The sequence below is a fragment of the Hylobates moloch genome, unplaced genomic scaffold (assembly GCF_009828535.3).
Source record: "Hylobates moloch isolate HMO894 unplaced genomic scaffold, HMol_V3 SCAFFOLD_5, whole genome shotgun sequence".
Classification (NCBI taxonomy): domain Eukaryota; kingdom Metazoa; phylum Chordata; class Mammalia; order Primates; family Hylobatidae; genus Hylobates; species Hylobates moloch.
Genome location: NW_026652280.1, coordinates 93,353,275 through 93,366,570, shown reverse-complemented (window position 1 = coordinate 93,366,570; position 13,296 = coordinate 93,353,275). Strand labels below are relative to the sequence as shown.

General features: G+C 39.6%; 1 protein-coding gene across 32 annotated transcripts in view; it reads left to right on the top strand.

Moving 5' to 3' along the window:
- Positions 1-13,296, top strand: part of SLMAP (sarcolemma associated protein) — a 176,633-nt gene that overhangs the window by 115,997 nt on the left and 47,340 nt on the right. For 24 of the 32 annotated variants that reach the window (XM_032153933.2, XM_032755509.2, XM_032153924.3 and 21 more), the window contains one exon: positions 375-437. The exons of the other annotated variants lie outside the window; for them this stretch is intronic. In XM_032153933.2, coding sequence (XP_032009824.1) covers positions 375-437 — 63 coding nt within the window. The remainder of the gene's footprint in view (positions 1-374; positions 438-13,296) is intronic. 32 annotated transcript variants of the gene reach the window in all.

The window sequence follows — 13,296 nt, the reverse complement described above, 5'->3', positions numbered from 1 at the left end:
TGGTAGAATAATCACTTGAAAATTAATTTAATAATGACAAAATTAAATTATTTAAGGGTATTTGTTGAGCTCTGGTGGACAAAAGGTAGAAAAACCATTAAAGTGGAAGAAACATTTTAAAGCAATATATTTATGTGATTTTCTTGAGCTCTTTGGATAAAAACTACACCTTTAAAAGCTAACCATTCAGTGTACAAATTAATAATTTTCAGTCTTTAACTCCAGAATATGTCTGCTTTAGTATCAAAATATATTAAGCCTTTATTAGTCTTACTTAGTACCCATGTTAATACATTTCAGTTTTTCTACCTTTGCTGTTGGTTTTCAAAGACAGCAACAAACTATATCCTTAAAGGTGTTTCTTTCTTTATTAGAGCACTTGCTTTCAAAGAGTGGCGGGGACTGCACTTTTATTCATCAATTCATAGAATGCCAGAGTGAGTACAGAGTATTTTTCACATTGATTTTAATGAAGTCAGAGGCTAAAACTGAAAAGTGAGAGGTAAAATGAGGATCTCAATGTGTTTGTTATAGCAGAAGTGCTTAAAGGGCCATCTTCAGACAGCAGCAAACCTTTTCATAACTATTTATCTTTTGAGAAAAATATTTCTATTGCATTTGCCTTCACAGATGGAGCTGAGCATTTCATATTAGCCACTATAAAAAAGAGGGAAGCTTTCAAGCTTGTTAAATTTGAGGTTCTTAAATAAATTTCTTAGAGTAAATGAAGCCAGAAAAATAATTATTTAGTTTGGGCACTCCATTCTGAAGATGGCCCTCAGAGTAGCAGGAGCTTTTTAGAGAGGTAGTAGCAGTAGATTGTCCTACAGTCTGACCTCAACTGCCTATCCATGGGAATTTGTAAAAGGCTATCTTTAAGAATATTTTAAAGAGGCCAGGCATGGTGGCGCATGCCTATAATCGCAGCTACGTGGGAGGCTGAGGTGGGAGAATCGCTTGAACCTGGTAGGCAGATGTTGCAGTGAGCCGAGATTGCACCATTGCGCTCCGGGCTGGGCAACAGAGCAAGACTCTGTCTCAAAAAATATATATATTTTAAAGATAGATTGGCTTGGCTGGGCACGGTGGCTTACACCTGTAATCCTAGCACTTTGGGGAGGCCGAAGTGGGTGGATCACCTGAGGTCAGGAGTTTGAGACCAGCCTGACCAACATGGTGAAATACCGTCTCTACTAAAAATACAAAAATTAGCTGGGTGTGGTGGCAGGCGCCTATAATCCCAGCTTCTTAGGAGGCTGAGGCAGGAGAATTGCTTGAACCCAGGAGGTGGAAGTTGCAGTGAGCCGAGGTCGTGCCACTGCACTCCAGCCTGGGTGACAAGAGCAAGACTGTGTCTCCAAAGACAGACAAACAAACAAACAAAATGATAAATTGGCTTTTGAAGTGATTTAGACCTCTGCTGAATTCTGAACAAAGATATCATTAATTCCTTTTTACTTGAAAGTCACAAAAGCTGCTTAAATCTGTAACAATTGCAAGGTTATGATATTTTGTTGGTTTTGTTAAGTAAAGGTCATTGTGTGTGGTAAAGATTTGTTGATAATGTCTATGGTTTTTCCCATCAAGCAAATACTTTCTCAGGCATTCTTCTCATTCTGCTCTCCTTTCTTGGAAATGTGGTTTCCCAAGTTTTTATGCTCATAATTTCATTTTGTGGATATTCATGCATATGTGCCCCCCGCTACCCTGCCCCACTGCCTCAGGAGCGCTTGGAGGTTCTAAGGGTCATACCTGGTGATTAAAACAGACACAAATTCAACACATCAAATGTTATACTCCTTAGAGATCCTTCAAGGAAACTGAGAATTTCATTTAATAGTTTTCGCAGAGCTTCTGTTTTTGCAGTTTTGATACTATAATATTAAGTATAAGTTGAGTATTACTTCGAGGCAATTTATTTAATAAATGTGACATATTTCTTTGTCTTTTTAAAACAATATTTGGCTGGGCATGGTGGCTCATGCCTGTAATCCCCGCACTTTGGGAGGCCAAGGTGGGCGGATCACCTGAGGTCAGGAGTTTGAGATGAGCCTGGCCAACATGGTGAAACCCCATCTCTACTAATAATACAAAAATTAGCCAGGGGTGGTGGCACGTGCCTATAATCCCAGCTACTTGGGAGGCTGAGGCAGGAGAATTGCTTGAACCTGGGAGGTGGAGGTTGCAGTGAGCTGAGGTCACACCACTGCACTCCAGTCTGGGCGACAGAGTGAGACTCCGTCTCAAAAAAAAAAAAAAAAAAAATTAAAAAGTAAAAAAATAAATAAATAAAACAATATTTATAAAGCAAAGATTAGTACATCTTTTTGTTACCTTCTGATTACTAAATCTCATTTTTATGGGAAATTGGCACAGGGACCTGGGGCAAAATAATTGGTGTTCACTGATACCAACTAAAAGAATATCTAATCTAAAATGCAAATCTTTAGGCCAGGTGCTATGGCTCACATCTGTAATCCCACTCTTTCATGGGCCTAAGCAGGAGGATCCCTTGAGGCCAGGAGATCAAGACCAGCTTGGGCAACATAGTGAGACCCCGTTCCTATAAAAAACTCTAAAAAGTTATCCAGGAGAGGCTGGGAGCTGTGGCTCATGCCTATACCCAGTACTTTGGAAGGCTGAGGCGGGCTGATCACTTGAGGTCAGGAGTTTGAGACCAACCTGACCAACATGGCGAAACCCCATCTCTACTAAAAATACACAAAATTAGCTGGGGCGTGGTGATGCATGCCTGTAATCCCAGCTACTCAGGAGGCTGAAGCAGGAGAATCACTTGAACCTGGGAGACGGAGGTTGCAGCGAGCCAAGATCGCACCACTGCACTCCAGCCTGTGCAACAGGGAGACTATATCAGCAACAGCAACAACAAAAAAATTATCCGGGAGTGATGGCACATGTATGTAGCCCTAGCCACTCAAGAAGCTAAGGTGGGAGGGCGCCTTCAGCCCAGGAGCTCAAGGCTCCAGTGAGCTATGGTTGTGCCATTGCACTCTAACCTAGGCAACAGAGCAAATCCCTGTCTCTAAAAAATAAAATACAAATCTTTAGAAGAAAGATTTTTATTTTGAACTTTTAAGATTTATATTTTAAACCCTAAGAAAGGAGAGCAGGTAATTATCAAAAGAATGTTTACTAAGTTACAATTTGCAAAAATCCTTGTTTTATTTTGTTGTTATTACTGGCTTACTTAAAACAAAACAACTTTTTGCCAGTAGTCCCAGCTACTCGGGAGGCTGAGGTGGGAAAATCACTCGAGCCTAAGGCAACATACTGAGACTCTGTCTCTTTGGGGAAAAAAAAAAAAGCCAGTGAGGTGGCTCACACCTGTAATCCCAACACTTTGGGAGGCCGAGGCGGGTGGATCACTTGAGGTCAGGAGTTCAAGACCAGCCTGACCAACATGTTGAAACCCCATCTCTACTAAAAATACAAAAGTAGCCAGGCGTGGTGGTGGGCGCCTGTAGTCTCAGCTACTTGGGAGGCTGAGGCAGGAGAATCACTTGAACCTGGGAGGTAGATGTTGCAGTGAGCCGAGATTGTGCCATTGCACTCCAGTCTGGGCAACAAGAGCGAAACTCTGTCTCAAAAAAAAAAAAAAAGAAAAGAAAAGCTTTTTACTTCTTAATGTCTGTTTTATTATTGAACATTTCACTTAAAATAGTATAAAATACTTAGCTGTATTTGTAACACAGAATAGTTTGCTTTAAATATACAAAAGGTGTTTGAAGATTTTTGTTGCATCATAGTTTTGGGGGAAAATGGACCAAATAAACATGCAGAGATAGCACAGAATTTATATAAATTACACCAAATCCTTTCAGTGGGAATGTTAGAAAGTTATTAAAATGATGTTTATGAGGACTGTGTAATAGCATGAGAAAATACTAAACAGGTAGTACCTACATACAAGAAAAAAAATCAAAATATGAAATCCCATTTTTGTGTACAAAGGGTGGACCAAAGAACAGCGAAAAAGCCAGGCGCAGTGGCTCATACCTGTAATCTCAGCACTTCGGAGGCCAAGGTGGGAGGATTGCTTGAGCCCAGGAATTTGCAGCCAGCCTGGGCAACATAGTGAGACCCCATCTCTACAAAAAAGTAGCCAGCCATGGTGATAACATGCCTGTGTCCCAGCCACTCAGGAGTCTGAAGCAGGAGGATCGCTTAAACCCATGAGGTCGAGGCTGCAGTGAACCGTGATCACACCATTGCACTCCAGCTTGGGCTACAGAGCAAGACCTGTCTCAAAAAACAAAAACAACAACAAAACAAAAGAAAATAAGTATTCCCAGACATCTGAATCCTTTGGGTCCCTGAGTGCAAACAGAGAAAGTTTGGGCTATAAGTTCAGGTAGCTAAGGAGAGGCCTACTATTGAAATCTGTTTGGTTTCTGAGTTTCAGGTAGCAAGTAGTAAGAATTTGGTTACTGGTGATTCCAGAGGTATTTCAAAACTTTCCAGATCTGTTCGTTTCCTTAAATTTGAGTAACCAGAGTTGGGAAAGTGAGGGTTGACTCTGGTTTGAGTTGTTGTCAGAAGGGACATTTTAGCATTTTATGACATGCTGCCATTGTAAAAATTGTTGTGTTTAATAAGTATTCTTAATATTATAAGCAAGACAAATTCAACAAATATCTTAAGTAAATTTATACTCAAGCACTTTTAAAACAATTTTGGATTACATATTAACAAGTGTACACAAGGTTTTTTGCCATTATTTTCATTGATAGGTATCTTGAACTGATTTATAATTTTGAATATGAAGTAAATATTTGTGTGCAGTGCTGCTTCATATTTCTTGTTTCCAGTCTTTTAAAAAGCAAATGTTAAATACCTAGCCTTCATTATTTATTAGTTCTTCTATAGTATAATTCACCTTGTGTTTTAAAAATTAGAAAGCAAATCATTTATTTCCATAAGGTTTTCCATGTCTGTCTTTAATATGATGACAGATTTTCCAGTTTATGTGTGTGAATCTATAAGAGAACAATTTGGTTGTTGGCTCTTTCCATTTACACGTTGTAGAAAATAAGTGAATTGAAACACATTTCAATTTGTTTTCCTTTTATGGTAAAACAGACTTTTTAAAGAAAAACTTCTCTTTTCTAAGAAAAACTTTAAATTGCAGACAAAGAAATTGGACTTTGAACAGATATTTAAATATGTTTTGCATAATTTCAGAACTGTAAAGTAAATATTCTCTATTAAAAGATCTTTACCACATATAATCTAGAATTAGGAAGTCACTTCAGTAAAACTTGCTAAAAAAAGCTTCAGCAATATTTTCCTCTTCAGGGATTCAGACATGAGCTTGGTTTAGGCAAAACTACACATTTAGTGTTCTCTGCAAATTTTAGTTACTTCAAGTTTATCATATAAACTTAATGGATACATTGAAACTTTTTGTATTCTGCTAAAGATGCTTTCCAAATTAAGAAATAATGTATCTCTAAATCTGTTTCATACATATCCATGAACTCTGTCACTTGATTAACTTGTATGCTTGGTGGAAAGATGAAGGGTGAAAGGACATGGAGAATTGTCGTCACTTGGTGGGCATAGAGTGAGAGACAGCCTTCTCTGGACTGCTGCCTGCCCGTTTGATTTCTTTTGCTACTGTCTGTTCTAATGAGGAGAGAGGCATCACTGCCAGATGCCAGAGAAATTTTCCTGAGGTCTACTTTGTAGAGACAAACTGCCCACTCCCCAAGGGCATCTCTCTCGATAGTAATCAGTGCCCTAAAGTAGACCTCATGCCTTTGTATCCTTTTTTTTTTTTAACACCTGAGATCTGAGGATGTATTCTTAATCCGTGTTTATTATTATTATGAGACTTAACTTTTTATTATTAGTTTAATTAATATTTCATGTCTTACGTTTTTTTCCTGATTTTCAGAAAAATCTCTCTCTTTGCCTCCCACCCCCATAACTAGGAAAAATTGTAGTCACTATCTGTATATGCTATTCTCATTCCCTCCTTTCTCTCAGGGCTTTGCTCTCACATGGAAATTGCCTTGTTTGGAGTAATGCATTGAATTGATGTTGCTTGTGTGACTAAATGTTTATTTTTCATCACTCTGTGAGGTCAGCCTCTCTGAACAGTCTCAGTATTCTGATTACATATTCTACTTGAAACAGATTTTTAGATTTTCATTTTGTAAACTTTTATTTCTCTAAGCCAAAGCAGTTTATGGCAAATAATTGAAAACATGTATTGTGTTTCCCTGCTCATAATATGTTATGTCCCTGTAACAGGAAAACTCTGAGTGTCAGCTAGGTGCTGCTAATTTTATTTTTTTTATTCTCAGAGTGGTTTGTTCAATCTAAGATGTATTGGAGAGTTGTTTGTACTGATCATTTCCCTAGTCAGCCCACTTTCTAACATATCTACCAGATTTTCTCCTATTATAACTGCCCAGGTGACAATCTCAAGTACATGCCAATGGTGTTTTGGTATGTGTACTGTTGCTTTTTAAAAAAGATCTGTTTCCATATTCTTGAAATTGGTCCCGTTCACTTTGTTTTCAGTCTATCCTTGAATTCTAAATCCTTTTTTCCCTCTCTTTTTCCTTCTTTTTTTTTTTTTTTGAAACAGAGTCTTGCTCCGTTGCCCAGGCTGGAATGCAATGGCGTGATCTCGGCTGACTGCAACCTCCACCTCCTGGGTTCAAGCAATTCTCCTGCCTCAGCCTCCCAAGTAGCTGGGATTACAGGCACCCATTACCACACCTGGCTAATTTTTTTTTTTAATGTATTTTTAGTAAAGATGGGGTTTCACCATGTTGGCCAGGCTGGTCTCAAACTCCTGACCTCAGGTGATCCACCCGCCTTGGCCTCCCAAAGGGCTGGGATTACAGGCGTGAGGCACCGCACCCGGCCTCCTTCTTCTTAAATTTTAGGACAAATAGCTTCTGGAACTGCTTTTATGAAAAGGCACAACATCTTCTATAGCAAGAGTTACTTTAACTGATTAAATTTTGCTGCAGAAATGAGTAACCTTATGAAAGTCTGTATTATTAAAATTGGGAACCTCACAGAACCTCTCCTGTGAGGTTCTGTGTCTCTATTTCTGTTTTGTTAATTATTTCAGAAGGGAAATGATTTTCTGGTTTGAATGCCGATTATAACAGTTTGTGTCTTGATATTCTAATCTCAGTTTCTTCGTCATATTTGCCCTTGGTGATCTTTTAGGTAACGTTAGCTCATTTCTATTTATGATGTTTAGAATTCAATCAGAGGGATCTTGATGTGAATTCTGATGCACTCTCTCATTGGCAGTATGATTGTGGGCAATACTGGGCAAATTGACCTCTTTAAACCTTGATTTCCTCATTTATAAAGTGGGATGGCAGTATCTATCTCATAGAATTGTGAAAATTAATTGAGATCATATTTACTAAGTGCTCTAAGTAATGCATGGCACACTGAAATGTACATTAGTTAGCAGGCAGAAAACATGTTGGAGAGGTGTAGAAGCTGTGCATACTTACCAGTATGCATGCTATTTAAAAAATTTGGTGTCAAGCACGTTATTTTGATGTCCTAGTCATAACATTTTCTTAATGAAACCCAATTTTGAGACTTAGAAATATTTTCCAGGTTGGCAGTTACAGCAGCAGATTGTCTGGTTCTTTCATGTTCACTCCCTCCTGTCTTGCAGTCAATTTGTTTCAGATCCCTAGGAGACTGACATCAGTATCGGATAGTCTGTGCTATTTGGGTTTATATTCTGCTTTAGTTTCAATTAGTTGTAGCTGTCAAGTAAGGAAAATGGCTTTTTAGCTTTAAGAACTCAATCCAATCTTGGCACAGCTGTCTCAAACTTCTGGGCTCAAGTGATCCTCTCAATTTGGCCTTTCAAAGCATTGAGATTACAGGCATGAGCCACCATGTTCAGCCTCCTTTGAACTTCTTTTGAGTGTATTGTTTGCATTGTTTCTCATTTTTAATTTTATGCCACATAGTAATATGGTTAGTACATAATTTATTTCTGTCAACCAAGAAGTAAATTTGGTTCTCTCTGTTTAGTCTTTGACAAGATTTGATAGTCTTCTGACTAAATGCTTAGATGATGGTACTTACATGTCAAACATATTATACTCCCAGTTCTACTCCTTGGTAGGTTCCCTACAGAGATGCCTGTGCATCAGGTACAAATTCAAGAATGTTCATAGCAGCGTGATTCACATTAGATCCAAACTGGAAACAGCCAAAAAGACTCTCAGTAGTTAAATAAACAAATACACTGTGGCATATTGGGTGGAAAAAAAGCCTGACACGCTATATAGTATTCCATTTATAAAAGTTCAAAACCACTAAAATCATATTACTTGGTCATGTATATTTGGGTAGTGTGACTATAAAGAAATATAAGAAATTAAATGCCATGAAAGTCAGGATAGGCCAGGCGCAGTGGCTCATGCCTGTAATCCCAGCACTTTTGGAGGCCGAGGTGGGTGGATCACGAGGTCAGGAGTTTGATACCAGCTTGGCCAACATAGTGAAACCCCATCTCTACTAAAAATACAAAAAATTAACTGGGCATGTGTGGCGGGTGGGGGGCACCTGTAATCCCAGCTACGTGGGAGGCTGAGGCAGGAGAATTGCTTGAAACCAGGATGTGGAGGTTGCAGTGAGCCAAGATCATGCCACTGCACTCCAGCCAGGGAGACAGTGTGAGACTCTGTCTCAAAAAAAAAAAAAAAAAAACAGAATAGTAGTTACCTTTATGGGAGAGGAAGGGATTTTTATTGGAGGGAAAGGCTTCCTCCCTGTGGAGGGCTTTAGGGGTTGGTGGGGTGGTTCTATTCCTGACTTGGGCTGCAGTCATGTAGATACTTGCTTTATGAAAATGTATTAGCCTATACCTTTGTGTTTTATGTTCCTTTTTGTATGTCATTTTTGTTTTGTTTTGTTCTTGAGACTGAGTCTCGCTCTGTTGCCCAGGCTGGAGTGCAATGGCACGATCTTGGCTCACTGCAACCTCCGCCTGCCGGTTTCAAGCGATTCTCCTGTCTCAGCCTCCTGAGTAGCTGGGATTATAGGTGCATGCCACCACACCCAGGTAACTTTTGTATTTTTAGTAGAGATGGGGGTTTCACCATTTTGGCCAGGCTGGTCTCGAACTCCTGACCTCAGGTGATCCGCCTGCCTCAGCCTCCCAAAGTGCTGGGATTACAAGCATGAGCCACCGTGCCCAGACTTGTATGTCATTTTTTATAATAAATATGGTTTAAAAATAGTGGAAAATGAATAATCACCTCTCTAGAGTATCGCTCAAAAAGAGTTTTAAGGCCATGTACAGTGGCTTATGCCTGTAATCCTAGTACTTTGAGAGGCCAAGGTAGGAGGATCACTTGAGTTCAGGAGTTCGAAACCAGTCTGGCCAACACAGTGAGACCATGTCTCTACAAAAATAAAAATAAATTAGCTGGGCATGGTGGCACATGCTTGTAGTCATACCTGCCCGGGAGGCTGAGGTGGGAGGATCGCTTGAGCCCTGGAGTGGGAGGCTACAGTGAGCCATAATTGCACCACTGCACTCCAGTCTGGGCGACAGAGTGAGACCTTATCTCAAAAATTTTAAAAAAAGAGTTTTAGGGCTGGGCACAGTGGCTCAAGCCTGTAACCCCGGCACTTTTGGAGGCCGAGGCAGGCAGATAACGAGGTCAAGAGTTCTAGACCAGCCTGACCAACATGGTAAATGAAACCCTATGTCTACTAAAAATACAAAAATTAGCCAGGCATGGTGGCGCGCACCTGTAATCCCAGCTACTCAGGAGGCTGAGGCAGGAGAATCACTTGAACCTAGGAGACAGAGATTGCAGTGAGCTGAGATCATGCCACTGTACTACAGCTTGGATGACAGAGCGAGACTCCATCTCAAAAAAAAAAAAAAAAAAAGAGTTTTAAAAAAGAAGAAAGAAAGCCTTCTACTCTCTCTCTCTCTTTGAGTTGTACCAGGTTAGATAGGTCTTTCAAGACCTGCAGTTATCATGACAGGAAAGTTCTTTCTTGAGTCTCTGAAGGGGTAAAGTGAGAGGCAGAGATCTCTGATCTCACCTCAATTGTATGTATTACACTTGTGACTCCCAAAGCATTGAGGTCTCTACACCAAGTTGGAGACTCAGTGGTTACAGACTGTTTTAAACTAGATTTTTTATTTATTATTATTATTTTTTGAGACGGAGTCTTGCTCTGTTCACCAGGCTGGAGTGCAATGGTGCGATCTCGGCTCACTGCAACCTCCACCTCCTGGGTTCAAGCGATTCTCCTGCCTCAGCCTCCCGAGTAGCTGGGACTACAGGCACATGCCACTATGCCTGGCTAATTTTTGTACTTTTAGTAGAGACAGGGTTTCACAGTGTTGGCCAGGATGGTCTCGATCTTGACCTTGTGATCCGCCCACCTCAGCCTCCCAAAGTGCTGGGATTACAGGCATGAGCTGCTGCACCTGGCCAAAATATATGTTTTCTTTGTTTACAGGCCTCTAGTGATTCACAAGGTTTGAAAATATAACTTTAAATAGTTTCAATAGTGATAATAGCAGCTAATTAGCCAGGGGCAGTGATTCATGCCTATAGTCTCAACCAACTGGGAGGCTGAGGCCAGAGGATCGCCTGAGCCTGGGAGTTAGAGGCTGCAGTTCACAGTGATCATGCTGTGAAAAGCCACGGTACTCCAGCCTGGTCAATGTAACAAGATGCCATCTCTTAAATAAATAAATAAATAAATAAATGCAGCTAATCATTATTTAGTACTTATAAACCAGTACTCCTTAAACTTTTTATATATATTATTAATCCTTTTTTTAGGATGAGGAAACACTCAAATAATTTTTCTTTTGATCCCTTTAAACATAGATGCTCAATTGATTCATTCTACAAAGATTAATTAAACATGTATATACCAGGCATTATTTTAACTGTTGGGGTTATTAGAAGTGAGTAAGACAAAGAAGGCTTTGCCTTCATGGAGTTTACATGCTCTTGAGGAGACAAAAAGTAATAAACCAAAAAATTAATATGTTAGGAAGTGATGAGTCCACTGAAGAAAACAAAGACTGTAAGGGGATAGGGAACAATAAAGGTAGTAATGTGGCTGAACAGATATGGGACTAAGCTGAGTTGTATGTGTGTCTGGAGAAAGTGTGTGAAATAAAAACCATATGAAACCCTAATACTGAGATTGGAGTTTTAGAAGAACTTAAACACCTTTTTAAAATAAAAGGCCAGGCCAGATAGTAAATATTTTAGGCTTTGCAGGCTGTAAGGTCTCTTGGCAGCTACTCAGTTCTGCCATTGTAAGGGAAATTAGCCATGGACGATATGCAAATGAATGGACCTGGCTGTGTTCCCATAAAACTTTATTTGCTAAACAGGCAGCAGGTTGGATTTGGCCCTGTGGGGATATAGTTGACTGACCCCTGGGGTAGATCACAAGGGACCTTGTAGGCCATGGTAGGAACTTCAGATTTTTTTCTAAGGGTGAGAGAGTTTGGAGCAATAAATTACAATCTTCTGATATGTGTTTATAATTTTTAAACATGTCAGTATGTAGATCTTCAACATACTAGAGAAAGACTAGAATAGCTTTCAAAGCTATTTGTGTTTATACTATTTTATTATCTGCTATGTTCATGTAACAGGCATTTGCAAACAACTATTTTGTGTCAGAAGTGTGTTGGGAATTAAATTATTAAAAAAAAAAACTTCTCTACTTTCACCAGACCCTAAATTCCTATATTTCTCTCATTTATCTTGGTAATCCACAGTGAGTGCCTGGTGCGTAGTAAATATTTGAAAGAATGAGTATATTCCCTCAAGGAATTCATAGTAAGTTGGGCAAGGTAGACATAATGAATAGTTGCAATATACCTTAAGAGAGATAGGAATGGAGGCTTAGTGAGGAGAGATTCCAAACATATTTAGGAGAAAGGAAGAGAAGATAATTTCAGTTTTAGACATGGTGAGATTTAAGTCCCAGTGGTATTTCTGGGTGAAGATGTTTGGAAAGTAGTTGGACAATGGACAATAGGGTCCTGGGGCCAAAGAATGCTAGACTTGACATCAACATTTAGAAATTACTCAAGGTAGTTAAAGCCATTAAAAAATATTGTTGTTGTTGTTGACAGAAATCTTAAAGACTAATGCACATATTTAGATTATAATCAGAGAAAGGGAAAGGCAATAAAAGCCTAAGAAGGAAGGAATGAACAAGCACATAAAAGTAGGAGTGACTGGTATCCTAGAAGTTAAAGTAGTAGTGTTTCCAAAGGGAGGCAGTAAACTTGATTAAATATGGTGAATGGACCCATTCATAGTAAAATATTATAAAAAGCATAAGTCACAAAGATGAGAATGGGAGAGAAGACTACAGTGGATCATAGATGCCAACAAAATTTTGGAAGATGTGAAACATACAATTGAGTAGTAAGAGATATGGGTTTCCACTTTCACTTTTCTGAAGGCCTGCATTGGGGTAAAGGAAACCTCAGAAAACCAAGTTAAAACTGTGACTAAGGGGCACTTAATACCTGTCAGGTAGGGCAGGAATGCATGGTTGCTAAAAACAGGATTTAAAGTTTATATAAGGAATAATTTGAACTATTTTCTTATTTTTCTTCTTTTTTTTTTTTTTTGAGACAGGATCTCTGCTGCTGCCTAGGCTGTAGTACAGTGGCATGATCTTGGCTCACTGCAGCCACAGCCTCGCAGGTATCGATCCTCCCATCTCAGCCTCCCAAGTAGTTGAGACTAAGGGCACACCTCACCACACCTAGTTAATTTTTCTATTTTTAGTAGAGGCAGGGTTTCGTCATGTTGCCCAGGCTGGTTTCGAGCTCCTGGGCTCAAGCAATCTGCCTGCGTCAGCCTCCTAATGTGCTGGGATTATAGGCGTGAGCCACCACACCAGGCTGATTTTTTGTATTCTTGTCCATGCAGACAGACAAGTATCTCTTTCCTTATTCAGAAAGACTGAAGGTTTGCTCTCTGGAGGCTGAAATGGAGAGTCTGTAGACCGGGGTATTTCAGATATGTCTGAGGGGGTAGGTATGAGCATCTCACTGTGGGGAAAAGTGGGAGAGTTAAATGAAAGTCTCTATACTGAATGAGAATGCTGGTCAACAGGCTTATACTCCCCAGAAAGGCAGCTGCAGGGCTCTACTCCAGAGAAACCAATCAGACAAAGAGAAACACATACTGTTACTGATATTTAAACTGTCCCAAAGTGCTTAAATAACTTAAATAGCATTTTGGGAGGCCAAGGTGGGCA